Genomic DNA, 19,734 nt, shown 5'->3' with positions numbered 1-19,734 from the left:
GACCCAGTGCCTCAAGCTATTATCACAACAGATGCTTCCATGGTTGGGTGGGAGCACACCTCAACAATCACAGCATACAGGGTCAATGGGACAATCAACAAAAACTACTTCACATAAATCACTTGGAACTGCTAGCGGTATTTCTAGCATTAAAAGTGTTTCAACCACTAGTAGCCCACAAACACATTCTTGTCAAGACAGACAACATGACAACAATGTACTATCTCAACAAACAAGGTGTGAACCCACTCGTCACAACTGTGTCTCTTAGCACAAAGGATTTGGCATTGGGAAATTCACAACCACATTCGCCTAATAGCACAATACATACCAGGCGTTCAGAATCAGTTAGCCGACAATCTCAGTCAAGATCACCAGCAAACTCAAGAATGGGAAATACATCCCCAGATCTTACAGGATCACTTCCACCGCTGGGGAACACCAAACATAGACCTATTCGCAACAAAAGAAAACGCAAAATGCCAAAACTTCGCGTCCAGGTACCCACACTGTCAGTCCAAGGGCAATGCTCTATGGATCAGCTGGACAGGGATATTTGCTTACGCTTTTCCCCCTCTCCCACTCATTCCTTATCTGGTAAACAAACTAAGTCAAAACAAACTCAAAGTAATACTCATAGCACCAACCTGGGCTCGCCAACCGTGGTACACAACACTGTTGGACTTATCAGTAGTACCCCACATCAAACTACCAAACAGACCAGATCTGTTAACACAACACAAACAACAGATCAGACACCCGAATCCAGCTTCGCTCAATCTAGCAATCTTGCTCCGGAAATCTTAGAATTCGGACATTTAAATCTCCCACAAGAATGTATGGAGGTCATTAAACAAGCGAGAAAATGGAAAAGATTTGTTTGCTACTGCCACACTAATCAAATTCAACCACTACATGCCTCCACAAAGGACATTGTAAGCTATTTATTACACTTACAAAAGTCTAATCTAGCATTCTCTTCCATTAAAATCCATCTCACTGCAATATCTGCCTATCTGCAGATTACACATACAACATCACTTTTTAGAATCCCAGTCATTAAAGCATTTATGGAAGGACTAAAAATAATCATACCCCCAAGAACGCCACCAGTACCTTCGTGAAACCTTAATATTGTATTAACACGACTCATGGGCCCACCATTCGAACCCATGCATTCTTGTCAAATCCAATATCTGACTTGGAAAGTAGCCTTCCTAATAGCTATCACATCACTTAGAAGAGTGAGTGAAATACAAGCATTTACTATTCAAGAACCCTTTATACAAATACATAAAGATTAAGTGGTTCTCCGTACAAATCCCAAATTCTTACCAAATGTCATATCACCATTCCATCTAAACCAAACTGTGGAACTCCCAGTCTTCTTTCCACAACCAGACTCAGTAGCTGAAAGGGCCTTGCATACATTAGGCATAAAGACAGCACTAATGTATTACATTGACAGAACAAAACAATTTCGTAAAACAAAACAATTGTTTGTAGCTTTCCAAAAACCTCATACAGGCAACCCTATATCCAAACAAGGCATTGCCAGATGGATAGTTAAATGCATTCAAACCTGTTACCTTAAAGCAAAAAGAGAATTACCCATTACACCAAGAGCTCATTCCACTAGAAAAAAGGGCGCCACAATGGCTTTCCTTGAAAATATACCAATGACAGAAATTTGTAAGGCAGCCACCTGGTCTACGCCTCATACATTTACTAAGCATTACTGTGTAGACGTGTTAGCAGCACAACAAGCCACAGAAGGACAAGCTGTATTAAGAACATTATTTCAGACAACTTCAAATCCTACAGGATAACCACCGCTTTTGGGGAGATTACTGCTTTGTAGTCTATGCACAGCATGTGTATCTGCAGCTACACATGCCACCGAACGGAAAATGTCACTTACCCAGTGTACATCTGTTCGTGGCATGAGACACTGCAGATTCACATGCGCCCTCCCACCTCCCCGGGAGCCTGTAGCCGTCTTTAGTTGCATGAATTGTAAATATGCAAATAAATATTATTATTTTAATACACAATATGTACATACATTACTACTCCATTGCATGAACACCTCTAGTATACTCACAACTCCTGCTTCACCCTTTGCGGGGAAAACAATCTAAGATGGAGTCGACGCACATGCGCAATGGAGCCGAAAGGGAGGAGTCACTCGGTCCCGTGACTCGAAAAGACTTCTTCGAAGAAAAACAACTTGTAACACTCCGAGCCCAACACTAGATGGCAGGATAATGCACAGCATGTGAATCTGCAGCGTCTCATGCCACGAACAGATGTACACTGGGTAAGTGACATTTTCCATATATATATATATGCATGCATAATCAAATACAGATATAGTTGGAAACACTTATCAATATCTATATTAACGCTTTTTCTATTTATAAGATAAATATCATTCTAGAAATATTAGCATTCGAGGATGGTGGGTAAAGAAGATTATTGGCTTACCTTATGCAAATAAATTACACAAAACTGCTTGTCCTACCGCTGCATCCATCCTGTGAGCAGCATCCAGGTAGTGGTGTTGAGTAAAGGTGTGGCTGCGAGTCCACGTTGCCGCTCTGCAAATCTGGTTTAAAGGCAGTCCTGCAAAGGAATGACCATATCTGATTTAAATTGAAGAAAAGGTGGCGAGACTATGAATGCCTGTATGTCACCAACCCTCTTCGCGAAGGTAAGTGCCAGAAGGAGTGCCGTCTTCCAAGAGATATATTTCAGGTCAGCTTGGTGAATAGGCCCGAAGGGATGCCTCATCAATTGGCACAGCACAATATTAAGATGCCAGGTAGGAGGAGGATGCTGAATCTATGGAAACATCCTGAATAAGCCTTTTAGAAATTGTTTTATTATCTTGGAAGACCATAAAGATGGCAAAACTGCCATACAGTGGAAAGGAGAGATGGCAGCTAGGTGAACTTTGATAGATGAATGGGAGAGACCTGATTTAGCTAATTGCAAAAGTTACGGAAGTATCTGCTCTGGAGAAGATTTTAGAGGATGAATATTGAAGGTTTTGCACCATATGCAGAATCTTTTCCACTTGAGTCTGTATGTCTTATTCATAGTCTAGGCTCTGGCACAGGTGAGCACCTCTCAACATTCTGAAGGAATATCTAGACTGCCAAACTCACAGAATTCAGGAGCCAGGCCGATAATCGAAGAGAAGTCGGGTTGGGATGACGGACCTGCCCCTGGGTAATCGTTATCAAGTCTGGTGTTGGTCTCAGTCGAATGTGAGGTTGTTCCGAGAGGAGTAGCAGCTCCGTGAACCAAAACTGGTGTGGCCATCTGGGAGCAATCAATAGTAGTCGGCAAGGTTCTCTCTTCATCTTTTGAAGAAGTCTCGGGATGAGTGGGAGCGGGGGGAAAGAGTAGGCATAAATCCCTGACCATTTGATCAAAAACGTATTCCCCTTTGACCCTTTCTGCGGTTGCCAGCTTGCGTAGTGTTGCCATTTCTTGTTCTCCTGTGTCGCAAATAGATCTAGACTGGGTTTGCACCAATGGAGAAAGAGGCGGTCGAGAGTTGCCTGGTTGAGCTCCCATTCGTGACAGGTCGTCCGTATTCTGCTTAGTGCATATGCTAAAGTGTTGGATACTCCTGGAAGGTGTTCCGACCTGATTGTTATTTGATGGTGTAGAACCCAATGCCACAGTTTCTGTGCCTGAAGAGACAGCGCCTGTAATCTTGTTCCCCCCTGCTTGTTGAGGTAATGCATGACTGTGGTGTTTTTGTTTCTTATCAACACCGAGGAACCTCTGATCTTAGCGAGGAAGGCCTTGAGCGCCAGGAAAACTGCTTTTAATTCCAATATGTTGATGTGGAGTGCTGATTCCTGTATGGACCATCTCCTTCTCACTGATAGGTCCTGTAAGTGTGTGCCCCATCCTTCTAGAGACGCATCTGTTGTTAGAATGTGCACTGGTTTGTACTTCAGAAAGGAGAGAACTTCCGAGATGAAAGCGGTGTCTTTCCACCAATTAAAGGCTTGTCTCGCTGGTAAGGTTATTTGGACAATATTGTCGAAAGATCTGTTTATTTGTTTCCACTGAATGTCCAATTGTTATTGCATTGTTCTCATGTGAAGGCAACAATTTGCTATCAACGGAATGCATGAAAAGAGCATCCCCAGAATAGATTTGTAAGTCTGGACAGAAGTGGACAGTCTTCTTCTGAGACGGCTCGCTAGGTTTCAAAGTTTTTCCCGTCTGTCCTGAGAAGCAAAGGCTCTTGCTCGCTGCGTGTCCAAAACAGCCCCTAGAAAGGTGATGTTGTTTGACGGAACTAGGTGAGACTTTGGGTAGTTGACTGTTAGTCCCAACGCCTTGAAGAGGGACAAGCATCTTTCTGTGTCTCTGGCCACCTTGGACACCGTTATTAGCCAGTCGTCCAAGTACGGGAACACCTGGATTCCCAACTGCCTGAGGTAGGCTGTAACTGGGGCCAGAACCTTGGTGAAAACTCGTGGGGCCGATCTGAGGCCAAATGGTAGCACTCTGAACTGGCAATGGGTGCCTGCAACCTTGAACCATAGGAATTTCCTGTGAATGGGATGAATAGGGATGTGGAAGTATGCGTCCTGGAGATCCAAGGACATCATGAAATCTCCTTGGTTGAGGAATCGTAGCACATCTTGGAGGGTGATCATACGAAACTTTTGCTTTGTCAAGAATTTCTTCAGAGACCGAAGGTCTAAAATAGGTCACCAGTCTCCTGTCTTTTTCCGTATGAGGAAGTAGCGTGAGTAGAAGCCTGTTCCCCTCTGAGCCTTCGGTACGATCTTTATTGCTCCCTTGTCTACCAAGATGGCAATCTGCACTAGGAGTTCTTTTAGATAGGCAGGTGGGGGTCGTCCTGGTGGCACTACTTGAGGAGATTGATGAAACTCTAGTGTGTGTCCCTTGCTGACAATATAGAGTACCCATCTGTCTGATGTGATCTGGGACATTGGTGGAATAAGTGGGAAATTCTGCCCCTTATCAAAGTGCTGGGATATGGGTTTGGTGCAGGCAACTGATCGAGGTCAGTGCTTTCTCGCCGTGTCCTTGCCCTTATTAGCGGATTTTCCCCTTGTGGTTTGATGGAAGGACCCAGATGATAGTTGCCGATATGCGTGTGGCTGCTGTTGACCAATGGTGGTCGAAATTGACTTTGGTAGGGCTGATACCGCCGATATTGATGTAATCCGCCCCTGTAAGAATAAAGTCCCCTTCCTCTTGCTCCTCGAAAGGGCTGCTTTTAAATTGTAGCGTACCCAGGGATCTAGCTGTTTCTGTGTCTGCCTTTATCGATTGTAGGGCGTGATCAACATGCTTGGCGAATAATAGTTCTCCGTCGTAAGGCATTTCTAGGATCCTCAGTTGCACTTCTGGGTGAAAAGATGTAGCTTTCAGCCACCCCTAATGTCTCAATACAGCAGCCTTGGCCAACTGGTGGAAACCTGTAGATGAGACATTGATCGCACAGTCTATAATCTCTTCAGAGATCTTCTCACCTTGTAGTATTTTACGCACTTCAGCTCTATTATCTTCAGGCAGGAGGTCGGTGAACTAGGATATATTCGACCACATCTGACGGTCGTATCTTCCCATAATTGCCAGGGAGTTCTCTGCCCTGACCGTGTTGGCCGCCATAGTTGAAAACTTTTTTCCAATGGATCTAACCGCCACTCTTCTTTATTCAGGGGTGCAGCAAGTGGGGAAGACGGATTCCTGGACCTACGCTGGGCTGCCTGAGATATCACTGAGTCTGGTTTAAGGTGACCAATTAAGCAGGCTGATGAATTGTCTGGACCTTTGTATTTCTTCTCCAGCCTTGGCAACACCGCTGGGACTGAAGATGGGGTCTGCATGGCTTTAATGCCCTCTTCCCAAATAAAGTCAACAACCGGTATTGCTCGAACCGATTTCCAAGTGTCCTCCTTAAAATCATAGAGGAAACAATCTGATTGCTTAGACGTTAGGGGTAGTTGGAACCTCTTTGCTGCTCTCTCCATCACACTATGGAAACCACCAATATCTTGTGGTGGAGAATCCACCGGTGGTGGTGTAGAAGGGGATGGCGTCTGAGTTTGATACTCATCCCATTCATAGAGAAGCGATTCTGTGTCCTGTGTCTCTCCCTCTTCTTGTTCGTCATCTGACAAGGGCGGATCGTTATCCTGACCTAACGATGGGACTGGACTAGGATCTACAGACTCGGAAGCAGGTTTTCGTGCCGTCGACGATACTGCCGTCAGTGGAACCGTCGTCGATGAAGTTCTTTGCAGCTTACTCGTAGACGCTGATGTCGACGGTGTGCGGGTCAACGATAGAGATTTTACTTTCTTCTCCGTCTATGGTCTCTTTGAAATCTTTATAGCTTGGGTAGCTGAAGAGCCACACTTCAGACTCACCAATGTTATAGTTGTTGATGACAACGGTGATGAAGTTATGATCATGTGCGATGATGGAGATTTAAATGTCGCAGATGCGAAACCTGCCATCACCGACGCGCTCGTCGACGGCGCCGTCGACCATGTCGAGAACTTAGATGCAGACGGTGGCAGGGAGCTTGATGATTTCTTAATCTTCTTGGAGGTGGTGGCTGGAGTGGACGGCTCGGAGCAAACCTTACCACTGTGTTCCCTTGAAGTTGAGGGATATTTATCAGCTCTTTCATTGAAAGAATGAAGTCTCTTGGCTAACTTACTGGTTTTGGGAGAAATCTCTCCACAGATCTCTTCCTCTTTTTTGAGGCCACTGAGGTATCACTGTCTTCCTCATCAGAGAGAGACTCTCTGTACTTACGTTTCTGGAGCCAATGAAGGAGTCTGGCTTCTCTATCTCTGAGAGTCTTGCTGGCAAATGTTCTACAGTTCTTGCAGTCTTTCAAATTATGCTCTTGGTGAAGACAGTAGTTGGAGTCCTTGTGGGGGTCCTCACAATGAAGCCTTAGCTTACCACAGGTGCTGCAAGGTCTAAATAAACCTTTCTTAGCTGTAGTCATGCTGACAAAGTACAGCTGATAAGTTAGAAATGAAACATCTGGAAATTATCTCCTGAAGAGAAGGTAAACTGAGCAGAGCTGAGGGAGACTCCCTTACACACGACATGTGGTAAAAAATCTGAGAGACTGAGCCTCTGTGCTGAGGGTTCTAGAGGGGTGGTCTCACCTGATTGGGTGGACTCTGGGTCTTTTCTAATGAAGCTAATAAGCTATGAAAGTGAATGTATTTTTACCATTACCTACAATGAAAAAAAAAAAGATTTTTTCTACTGCTTTCTATGTACCGTGGGACTCCCACTTCAATGACGGGGAATGATTCAAACATGTGAATCTATGAAAGATACCCCAATACTGGAGAACTGAAGTATATGTCAGCCACACAAGCATCACAAGGGAAGCTCCAGTGGTAAGCTTTTTGGGCATCTTGGCAAAACTCTTGGTGCTGATGTATACAGAGCATCTGAAAGAAACATGTTGCCCACTTTAAGGGGTTGCAAAAAAAGAAAGGCTTACAAGAATTGCTTCCTTGTGACACAGCCCTGAAACACAAATGTAAAACCAATGGTATCTGCCACTGGTGAAATCAATTCTGTGAGTCTTCTACTGAGTGAGAACAACATAAGTGATATTAGGGTTGAGAAGCCAAGTACTCAGAGCACATAGAGTGCAGGTCGGATAACGAGAAGTCCAAACTGAAGTTCCGATATTTCTTAAGCCTGGCAAGTGGTGGAATATGAAAATGCAGAGGGTCAGCATGAGTAGTCTGGCAGAAAAAAACACCCTGGCTGCAGCAAACACCAGTGTTTTCAATAATTTACAGTGATGAAAAAACATGCTCACCTTCACTGAGGAGGATAGGGGCTAACATATAAAAGCATGTGAACATGGAGGTGTCATGTTAACTCCTGTCCACATTTGGGGCGATGCATGGTACAGAGTTTTAAAAAAATGATAACTTTTGTGCTGGTCATAAATGCACAGGCTATTCAGTGTCGGAGGAGGGGGAACGAGCATAGGGTATTGAACTGACTTCCCCTCTCCCAATATTTAAATGCAATACTATGCAGGATAGAAGAGGCATATACCTGATCCTTATACTTGTTGTCCTTCCTCACCCTGCAGAATAACCTATGTGTATTATGAGCAGTACCTGACTATCGTTGAAGATGGCCTCATCAACCTGTCTCTCTGCCTCATCCCCACCTTTGTGGTCTGCTGCATCCTCCTAGGCATGGATATCCGCTCTGGCTTCATCAACCTAATCACCATCATCATGATTGTGGTGGACACTGTGGGGGTTATGACCCTCTGGAGCATAGACTATAACGCAGTGTCCCTCATCAACCTTGTCACGGTAAGCACGGCCTCTTTTCCAGGCCACAGATGCGCAACCAAGACAATCAGGAAATGTGGGATCACAAAAGGGTGAAGTGTGAAATATCACAGAGTTAAAAATTTGAGTAGAACTGTTAACAGGGCCACTATATGTCTCAAAAAGCGCCTCTCCCATTGTGGTTCACTTCCCTATGACCCTTGTGTCCTTGGTGTGTTATTTTCCTGACAGTTTCCAAAATGACTCATCATGAGTTAAGGTACAACACAGGGAATTCAAAATAAAGTAGTAAATAGGAGGGCATTTGAAAAAGTCACTGATTAAATCCTAATTCAGATGTAGGACCAAGGATATGAAGTTATAGTCCCAGGCAGACAAACTCTAAGGAATTACATTCTCCACAACTCCTAGGAAATGCCATATGTGTGTTAAGCTCACCATGGTCGCTTTGATCTCTCTGTCTCACCGTTCATGAGTGCTCCTGATGGAAGATCTGTTCCCTGCAGGATTTCACACGAAAGCTGATACCACCCCTTTTCTCTCCTGCAGGCTGTTGGAATCTCAGTGGAATTTGTTTCCCATTTGACCCGCTCTTTCGCCATCAGTGTCAAAACCACCAAAGTGAGCAGAGCTAAGGAGGCCACAGTGACTATGGGCAGTGCGGTAAGTAACCTACAAACATCCATGTTTCATCCAGCCCAAAAGTAAATAAACTTCAAAAATCCATCACCCAATTAAATTGTGAGGATCTTGGCTAGTGGTTTTTAGAATGTTGGTCTTAACCTGGATTTTTTTATCAATTTATAGATACATGTAATTTGACATTGAAAATTCATGCATTCATAGGGAAGTAATAATGTACACCATTTTATGGGGCAAAATTACCCCATGGATGCGAAACAAACCGGGGATATGTTACTATTTCAGGCTTTTAAGAACTAGCTTTGGTAGGCTGTTAGAGAGAAGACAGAAACAGTAACTTGTCTTGATACTAAAACCTGATATGGAATACATATTTTCTGACCCTACTGATGTTTTAGAGGTGCTAGCCTGACCCTAGACAGGTAAAGTTCCCTAAACTCTGATTCAGTAGTAACCATATGGTGCAAGTTTGAGTACTGGAGGAATCATGGTGATGGTGATCTTGGCACCAATAAATATCTGATTTGTCCTCTTTTCGATACAGGTGTTTGCTGGTGTGGCAATGACAAATTTGCCTGGCATAATAGTCCTGGCCTTCGCTAAAGCCCAGCTGATTCAAATCTTCTTCTTCCGTCTCAATCTGGCCATAACATTACTAGGGATGCTGCATGGGCTGGTCTTCCTGCCGGTAGCCCTCAGCTACTTTGGTAAGTTTTAAGGGACTGAGCTCCGCTCTTTACCACTATTTCTGGCTCAACCATTGGGAGTAAAGTTACCGCCTAAAAGAAGAATGTGTGTCTCAGTGTACGGGTACTCTTCAGCCACCGAGATTAAAGGTCTTGGTGTGTTGCTTCACTTTTGCACCTCTCCCAACGAAGACATCACAGCCACACAGATTGGAATTAAAAAATTTCTAGCTATCGCGTCAAGAATTTTAGATTCTATTAAGGACACGGAGGCGAGGATTATGCTTTCTCTTAACTTTACTGACAAACACAGCAGCCAATAAAAAACAATACTTTTTCAAACTACAAATCCCATGAGCCTTAGCTCACCAATCATGGCACGATACTGTCCATATATATATCATGAGCTCTATAGTCCTTCCTCTTTCTTTGCGAAAACAGTTCAAACATGCGTAAACTTGCAGAACTTGAAACGAAATTCTTTCCAGATCGCTGTAACAACTCCAGGCGTTGGGAGATAACCACATTAACGATGCTTCATCGAAATCCTTCATGATGTCGTGTTGGATGATCCTGAATGAGAACAAACACAAACCACTAATATCGAATATATCAGGGAGGGTAATTATTTTACGTTTTTAAATTAAAAACCATTTTCTTAATCAATTATCATATTAATGACATAAAAATGACAATGAAGCCTTTATCACATTAATGATATAAACGTACCAACCGGGTGGGATAATCCTCGCCTCCGTGTCCTTAAAAGAATCTAAAATTCTTGACGCGATAGCTAGAAAATGTTTAATTCTATGTCAGGACCGGAGGCTTCGGATTATGCTAGTTCAAAGTCTATTTATTACTTCCGACACTACATCCACAATAGGTTTGTGATAGAAAACCTTGAAAGTGGAATTGTTTGACCAATCAGCTGCAGCCATAATGTCCTCAAGTCTGGCTCCTGTCGCAAAGGCTTTGGAAGCCATAGCTCCTCTAACCGAATGAGCCCCAAAAACACTTATGTCAATGCCGGATTCGGCTAATAACCACTTGACCCAACGGGCTAAGGTTGCTGCAGAGACAGGATTAAACGGTTTTTGTAAGGAAATCAACAATTGACCTGAAACATTTTACCTGAACTCTCGAGTGACATCCTCATAACTCTTCAGACATTGAACAACACATAGGCCCTCATTCTGACCTTGGCGGGCGGCGGAGGCCGCCCGCCAAAGTCCCGCCGTCAGCTTACCGTTCCGCGGTCGAAAGACCGCGGCGGTAATTCTGACTTTCCCGCTGGGCTGGCGGTCGGTCGCCTTCAGACCGCCAGCCAGCCCAGCGGGAAAGAGGCTTCCACGATGAAGCCGGCTCGGAATCGAGCCGGCGGAGTGGAAGCTGTGCGACGGGTGCAGTTGCACCCGTCGCGTATTTCACTGTCTGCACAGCAGACAGTGAAATACATGTAGGGGCCCTCTTACGGGGGCCCCTGCAATGCCCATGCCAGTGGCATGGGCACTGCAGGGGCCCCCAGGGGCCCCGCGACCCCCCCTACCGCCATCCGGATCTCGGCGGTCCGACCGCCGGGATCTGGATGGCGGTAGGGGGGGTCGGAATCCCCGCGGCGGTGCAGCAAGCTGCGCCGCCGCGGAGGATTCAATGGGGCCGCGGTACACTGGCGGGACCCCGCCAGTGGTGCCGGTCCGACCGCGGCTTTACCGCCGCGGTCGGAATCCCCATTGGAGCACCGCCGGCCTGTCGGCGGTGCTCCCGCGGTCCTCCGCCCTGGCGGTCATAGACCGCCAGGGTCAGAATGACCACCATAGTTTCTTGTTATGCGGAAACGATGGATATGAAATACATTTGGATGAAGTTTTTGTACGCCTAGAAATAGAAAAAGATACTCCATTAGGAGTGAATACTCTACCTGATAAATCCAGAGCTTTAACGTCTGAGACCCTTCTGCAGGAGAGTAAGCATAGCAGCATAGTCAACTTTGCGGATAACTGTTTGCGAGATAGACCGTCATTATCTGGCCAGTTTTTGAGAAAACGTAAAATAATGTTAACATCCCACAAAGAGGAATACTTTGGTTGTGGAGGTTTTACCATACGGATGCCTCTAAGCAATTTGCAAATCAAGGGATGTTCTCCTACCGGTTTCCCTTGAATATGGGGATGACCCGCCGAAAGAGCTGAACGACAATTGTTAATTGTCCTATAAGCTAAACCCTGAGAGGCCAATTCTGACAAAAAATTGGCTATGACATGAATTTCTGACCCCAAGGGATCCACATTCCTTGTGTCGCACCAACGAAACCACTTCTTCCAGGCCTGTTCGTATCTCTTCTGAGTGGAGGGGCCCAAGATTGGGATAAGAAAAACAACGCTGAGTCCGAAACTCCAGGCACTTGCCATCGTCTCCTGAAAGTCTCCAGGCCATCAGAGTTAACAGACCTTGAAGGACCAGAGGATGGAAATTGTTCGATGGATCCGACAGGAGATCCACTGACCACGGTATCTTCACCGGAAATTCGCATGACTGGTTCATTGCGGAAGGGAACCATGGTTGAGCACTCCACCATGGGGTCACCAGAATGATTTCCGAGCGTTGGCGACGCACTTGAGCCAAGACGCGAGGAATCATTACAAAAGGAGGAAAGGCATAGAGAAGTTCCCTCGGCCACAACTGCATGAATGCGTCCGTCCCCTTCGCTTGAGGATCCGGCCTCCAACTGAAGAAGCATGGGACCTGACTGTTCAACCGGGAGGCGAATAAATCTATCTGACATGTCCCCCAACGAAGTTGGAGAGCTTGGAAAATGTTCCGTTTGAGCCTCCAGTCGCTGCCATCCCGAAGGAAACGAGAGTTCCAGTCTGCTGTCGTATTGGTAATGCCCGGAATGTATTCCGCTATTACCGAGATTTTTTGATTGAGGCAAAAGTGCCAGAATTCTTTCGCTATCTCCACTAGGAGACGAGACCTGGTCCCTCCTAGGCGATTGATGTATCTGACCGCGGAGACATTGTCCATCCACAGAAGAATACAGCAATGAGCCTTGCGGGGAGCCAAGGATTTGATGGCAAACGATCCTGCCAGGAGCTCCAGGCAGTTGATGTGATAAGATAATTCCCCCGGGGACCAACGTCCTCCAGTCTCCACTGGGCCGCAACGTGCCCCCCAGCCCCAACGGCTGGCATCCGATTCGATCACTACATCCGGATTGGAGGGAAAAATCGCTCTGCCATTCCACGCATCCATGTGGTCTAGCCACCATGTTATCTCTGTCTTGGCTTCCTCCGAGAGGGGAATTAGTTCTGAATATTGAAGACCTTTTTGGAGATGAAGAATCTTCAATCTCTGAAGGGCTCTGTAGTGTAGAGGCCCCGGGAAAATTGCCTGAATCGATGAGGCTAAAAGGCCGACAAGCCGGGCTAGAGTCCTCAACGATATAGTCGGAGAGGCAAGCGCTCTCCTCAACTCCTTCTTGATCCGATTCCGTTTGGTGATCGGGAGAATTAGTAATGATGCTAGAGAATCTATCTGAAACCCTAGAAAATCCATACTTTGTGAAGGAATCAGGTTGGATTTCTCTGAATTTAGGATAAACCCTAGATCCTGGAGCAATTTTATGGTCAAATTGAGGTGAGTCAGCACCAGGCTTTTGTCTTGAGCCATGATGAGAATATCGTCCAGGGAAATAATTAGGCGCACTCCTCGTTCTCTTAGAAATTGCACCACTGGACGAAGGAGTTTGGTGAAACACCAGGGCGCTGAGGAGAGGCCGAAAGGGAGCACCTTGAATTCGAACCACTGGGAATCCCATTGGAATTGTAGGAATCGTCTGTGAGGTGCAAATATCGGGACTGAGAGGTAGGCGTCTTTGAGGTCTAGCCGTACCATCCAGTCTTTGTCCCTTAAAAGATCTCTGAGAAGGTGGATGCCCTCCATCTTGAAATGGCGATACACCATCCAGGAATTGAAATGTTTTAGGTTTAAAACCAGTCTGGATCCGCCGCCCTTCTTTTGAACCAAGAAGATAGTGCTGGCGAAACCCCGAGGGTGAGGTGAGGTTTCCACCACTGCCCCTTTTTGAATGAGAGAGATAATCTCCTCTTTTATGAATTTGTGATCTGCGTGGGAAAAAAGGAGAGGCATAGGAGGACTCTTTTGCTTTGGGGGGGCATAAAATTCTAGCTGAAAGCCCTGAACTGACTGAAGAACCCAAGGGTCCTAAGTAATGGATTCCCAAGCCGGGAGAAACAGTTGAATCCTGCCCCCCAAAGTTACCTCTGAGGGAAGAATAATTCTCACCTGAATTTGTGCTGTCTTGAATGGAGTTACCCCCACGGTATCCTCTTGAGTTTCTACCTCGCCCCCTGTAGCGATTGGGGTAGAAGTTGCCCTGGTTTGGGTAGGTTCCTCTGTTGCCTTGGGAGGTATATCTCGGGGCCTGGTATCTTCGGCCTGGCGCTCGACCCCTGAAGCGTCCGGCCCGCATAAAAAGAGCATTATTGAATACCTTTTTGATGTTCGATTGGGCTTTATCAAGGGCTGTAAATGTAGCTACGTATTTATTCAAGTTGGAAATAAATTTATCTCCGAAGAGCATACCGTTAGCCGCAGGACCGGCTTCGTTAATGGATAACTCAGCGAGCTTAGGGTCTAAACGAATGAGGAAAGATCTTAAGAGTATTGCGTACCTCTTTCTCAAAGCTTCTGCGCAGCCTGTCTTGGACGTAGTTCGCCACTTCCTGTTGAGGGACCCACTCAGTAGAGCGAGGGTGAATGATATCCTCTGGAGAGAATAAGAGGTTTTTGCCTTGCGGGGTGTCATCTTTGGGAGTATTATGTTTCGCCTTGCGCTGCTTTTTGCGTGGTTGAGTATCAGTCTGAGATTCGTCCGAATCCGATTTTGAGGAAGAGGGATCGTGGTAACTGGATTGGGAAGATGTCTGCACAGGAATGGAAGGTGAAATTTGAGGTGGGGGAGATCCTCCATACGCATGGTCACGCAACACGGAGGTTGCCATTTGTGACAAGATTTCTGCAGAAGAGGTGCCTGAACGCTGTAGTCTAAGACCCAACACGTCACCGGAATCTCCGGTTTGCAGGCGAGGTTGTTGGCTACTTTCACCTAGAAATTCTCTTCTAGCGAAATTAGACAGAGGTTGAGTAAAAGGCTTGAGGGCCTGGATTAACGCCCAATTCACGGAGTCTTGCACATGGTAACCCAGTGCTTCCACCAGTCTTTCCTCCAATAGATGTTCTGAGGTTTCCTCCTGCAGTTCGCCATACTGCTCTTCCTCATTGGCGTAGTACGCCATCGCAAAAAATGTGGGTAAGTCCTTGATAGGAGGAGTTGACAGGGGGGGGCAAAACCCTGAGCAGGTGTTTAAATTATCTGATAAAGAGTTTTTTAAGTTTTTAAAGTTTTTAAAGTGGAGGGAGCCACCTGCCAATTTTAAATCTTATTAAGTAAAAACTATTAAAATATCTTTATGCCCCCTGAGCAAAGCTCTATGAGTATTATTTCAGCCCCTACGGGTGCTCTTAGGCCGTTTGCACCGGAGAAATTGCCACTCGCGTACTCGCGCTGCAAAGAAGCCGGTCGGAAGCCTCCGATCGGCTCAATGCGCGCGCGCACGCATGGGCAATGAAAGAGGACTACGTCCTCTGAGCGAGCGAGCGCTCGTTCGTACGGCCTGCTCCCACTCCACACCAGTGGTATTGTAACACTGGGGGCATTTAAGGAATCGGAGCCGAAGCTCCGGAAAGCGGAGCAAAAAACAAATCAAACACTTCTGACGCGCTAGCAATATTATTAATAAACTTTACAATTCGACATGACATTCAAGCGGAGCGAAGCTCCGAGCGCGCTGTTTACTATAATATATTAAAATCACAACAAATATAAGAGCGTTTCGCGCGTGACTTAACTGGCTGCTGGAGCAGCAAAGAAAGAGGAAGGACTATAGAGCTCATGATATATATATGGACAGTATCGTGCCATGATTGGTGAGCTAAGGCTCATGGGATTTGTAGTTTGAAAAAGTATTGTTTTTTATTGGCTGCTGTGTTTGTCAGTAAAGTTAAGAGAAAGCATAATCCGAAGCCTCCGGTCCTGACATAGAATCCTTGGTCTGTCCCTTCACCCGTATACCTCCATCAATGACCACTTTCAAACCACACAGGAACAATGTTGTTATCCAGTGGTGTCCAACGAAGCTCCAACACACCCTGATTCACTTGTGATATCACTTAAGGTTTATATGCGATGAATTTACATGAAAATAATTTTTTTAAATGTGCTTGTCCTAAACAATATGGCATCAGTGCAGCACCCTGAACCTTTGTTGGACACACATGTTGCTCTCTGTCCCATCCGATGTATAGTTGCATGAGCCACCACTCTCCATCTGCTTAAGGGACAAGTCTTTGTCTATTCTTTTACCTACACACCTGCCAATCACTAATCTTCAAACTCACAGAGGACACTTACTTTCTCCCATCTGTTTTATGCCCCTAAGAAAGACTACTGAGCAACCGCCCAGGAAAATGTTTATGTTCTCTGCTAACCTTCATTAGTGACTTCACATATAGGATAATGCTCTTACCTTGAGTATTCCCTGTGTTAATGCACCTATGACAGACTTCAGCTAGCCAGGATATAATTTCTGCTGAGTATACCACTTTACTGTCCTTGAGCTTAACACCCAGTGATTCTGAAGTTATGCTGATGTTTCTCTCCTTCATTGTTTTTTCCTTCCAGGTCCCAACATTAACCGTGCCGTCCTGCTGGAGCGGCAAGAGGAGGAGGCAAGATTGAGAAAGACCACAGACAGCTGTCAAAACGGCCATAGTCTTAGGGCTGACATTGGCCTTGAAAACAATGGCTTTGAGAGTGATACCAAAAGTGGAATTGGTAATATTTATGAATCAGTGAGCAAATTCTGAACTCACTAAGTCTTGGACACCCATCTACTTGTGGGCGTACATCTTTAAAAAAAGATAGGAAACAGAACTGACTCACGGAAAAATGAAGGTGCTTAACAATCTCATTTGCATTCTCGGTGGATACAATCCCACAAATTAGGGAAGACAGATTGTATGACAAATCTCTCTGAAGAAGAGACACTTACCACATTATCCTCTACAAAGGTGTTTCACCTATACATCTTTAACAAAGGTATGGTCACCCTCTTGTCTCGATGAAGGGAACTTCACCTTCACACCCGCAAAGAAGAGACCTTCAAATCATCTTCAGTAAACACACTTTCATATCCTCAATGAAGGAACCTCCACATCCTCAGTGACAGTATCTTCACTTCCTGGCCCTCACAGAATGGAGACTTCTCGAAAGTAGGGACCATTTGCATCAGGTCCTTAAAGTAAGGACTTCCATTCCCTTAATGACGTGTTCTCCATTGCTTAATAAAGTGACTTTTGACTGATCATCTTCAAGGAAGTGACCATCTCCTCAATGAATGGACTTTGTCCTCCATGGTGACTTGCAGGCTGACTCTGAATTAGAATCAGCCTCTCCTTTCTTCCAAAGCGCTATAGTTCCTTCTTTAAGAAAACTCTCATTGGATGAACAGTGTGCGCAGTTTTGGACACCATAAGCTTTCATTCAGGCTTGTTGATGTAGCCAATTATTTACCATTCCCGTTTTACCAGCAATCACAATGAGGCTCCGAGTGTTTTTTTTTTTTTATCCTAATATCACTCGGTCTACTTGGCTGAGTTTGGTTTACATGCACAAGAACTGGAAGTTCCTTGGACTGCGACTGGCCCAGAAAGCCCTTAATGTTATTTTGATTGACACTCCTATGCGATCACATTGCAGACATTCAATGTACATCAAATGTCATTATGTGCACTATCAGCAATTTGCACTGCATTTCATCTACAAATGCAATTTCGTTTAAAACTTAAAAAATGACCAAATCGAATTTGATTATTGTTGTTTTCATCCAATTTAATGTCATTTATGCCCAACCGTTTATTTAGTTTTAAAATTCACCACCCAGACTTTATATAAAACACTTTGGCCTTGATTTAAATTACTGAATTCAGAGCAGGTTAGCTTTAAGGCACAGTCATGACTAGAGGTTGAAGCTGGAGCTACGTGGCTCAGACAGTGCTTTTTTCTGAGGTCCACTTTGCCACTGTTAAATATACTTACAAAGCACATAACAGGCTTTGCTTGCTTTTGTGATGTACTGATGATAAAGCAGGTAATGTCATCCTCCACAAGGTGGTACCATTATGCTTGAGCTGTCACAGGACATTTCTTTTTATTTTGAATGAGGTGCTCAAGGTACCACAAAACCCGAGAGGAGCACCACATAATGTGCGTGTCCTAGGGCCGCAAAAGCATGTGAAAGGACCAGTTTCAGGTGAGTACTAACTCTATTCAAATTATTTATCAAATTTGGCACATATGTGTCGTTATCGGATTGTGCCATTTAATCCATGTTTCCCAAACATTGTTTCCATTGCTTATCAGCTCAGAATTCTCCACAATAGTGTTGTCTCCAAAAATATTACTAGTACACAGGGAAAACACCCGTACCATCCACACCTGTTTACATAGATTTCCACCTAGAAATCTTTATTTGTGTGTGCCACAAACTGCACAGAATTTGTAAACATTGTTTCGACTTTTTAATCATTTCGCAGCTAGGCCTTTCCCCCCACCAGTGTTCAGCCTTTTTTTGGCTATTTGGGGTAGTTCACACTTCGGGTGCCATAACTGTTTTCCAGATAGGTTGACCACGCCAGATCTGTGCCTTTTTTTTCTAACATCCTTGGGATTCCAACAATACCTAAGGTTTGTGTATTCCCCTGGAGGGGACCGAGAAAATAGGCAAAATATAGCAAAATTTTGTGTTGTTTGAAAAAATAGGGGAAAAGTGCTACAGATAAAAGTGTCTGATTTTCCCCTGAAAATGGCATCCAAAAGCGGTTTACTGTTCTAAAGTCACCATGATCAAAACTTTCCGGAACATGCAGAGCTTAAATAAAAAAAACGAATTTTGTACCACAGTTTTGGCATTTGTCTAAGAGGTAGCCCATTTTCCCTATTTTATGTGCTCTCAACCTAGTTCTAGTTTGTGGTGGAAACCAGTATGAAACCCATAGGTGCTTTAGAAAAGCTGTACATTTCTGTAAACTAGATAACATTCCAAATTCAGCAAGGGGTCATATGTGTAGATCCCTCAAGGTTGTATTAAGGAAAATAACTATTGAATTAAAGAAATATTTGAAAATGAGTAGGAAAAATGGGCATTTCTGACAACATTTTCATCTGAAACTTTGTCATGATGGCAGATTGACAAAAGCAATATGCCATTACATCTGCTCGATCCCTCTGGTTGTAAAAATATATGTAGGGTTTGTAGGTTCTTCAAGCTGCACTGTACAATGGGTTTTCATTGAGTACCGAGTATAGACCAATTCTTCTAGCAAAATAGGCAGAGTGAAAAGTGGGTAACAAGGAAACGTACATATTTCTGAAGTGGGCACTAGATATAGAGTTTAGGAGCAGTAGTTATTTCCACATTTCTGAATTTGTGGGTGCCCGTACTAGCGTATGATTTGGAGGGTATTTTTCATCTTTCTTATACTCTGACTTACGTTTGAAAGGCACAAATGCAGAAAAATCCAGTTGGTAATAATAACTGTTCTACAATTCAATGCTCCCACAAGTCTCCTTGTGGAAATGGTACCTCACTTGTGTGGGAAGACCTAGTGACTGCGACAGGCCACAGCCCAAAATTCAACATAGACACAGCACATTTTTCCACCGAAAACTGAGCCTCTTTTTTCAGTGTGGGTAGCTCTAGATTGTGGTCCCTATCTCAGCTGGCACCTAGGGAAACCTAGCCAACCTGTGCATTCTTGAGAACTACACACCTAGAGGTATCCAGGGTGGGCTGACTTGGGTGGCTCCCACCATGTTTTGTTATTCAGAATCCCTTACAAACCTCAAACTTTGACAAAAAAAACAACACATTTTTTAAATGGAAACTCCTAGAATCCACAGG

At 44.7% G+C, this 19,734-nt stretch overlaps 1 protein-coding gene across 1 annotated transcript in view; it reads left to right on the top strand.

Moving 5' to 3' along the window:
* The window catches only part of NPC1L1 (NPC1 like intracellular cholesterol transporter 1), a 211,489-nt gene extending 191,975 nt beyond the window's left edge, over positions 1-19,514 (top strand). Inside the window, exons 16-19 of the mRNA XM_069214262.1 lie at positions 8,150-8,381; positions 8,910-9,023; positions 9,547-9,709; positions 16,455-19,514. Of these exons, the coding sequence (XP_069070363.1) occupies positions 8,150-8,381; positions 8,910-9,023; positions 9,547-9,709; positions 16,455-16,639 (694 nt within the window). The 3' untranslated portion in view covers positions 16,640-19,514. The remainder of the gene's footprint in view (positions 1-8,149; positions 8,382-8,909; positions 9,024-9,546; positions 9,710-16,454) is intronic.
* The last annotated feature ends 220 nt before the right edge of the window (positions 19,515-19,734 follow it).

Source organism: Pleurodeles waltl, chromosome 11, assembly GCF_031143425.1.
Source record: "Pleurodeles waltl isolate 20211129_DDA chromosome 11, aPleWal1.hap1.20221129, whole genome shotgun sequence".
In the NCBI taxonomy this organism is placed as follows: domain Eukaryota; kingdom Metazoa; phylum Chordata; class Amphibia; order Caudata; family Salamandridae; genus Pleurodeles; species Pleurodeles waltl.
The sequence above is the reverse complement of the archived record's forward strand: the minus strand, read 5'-3'. Positions and strand labels throughout refer to the sequence as shown.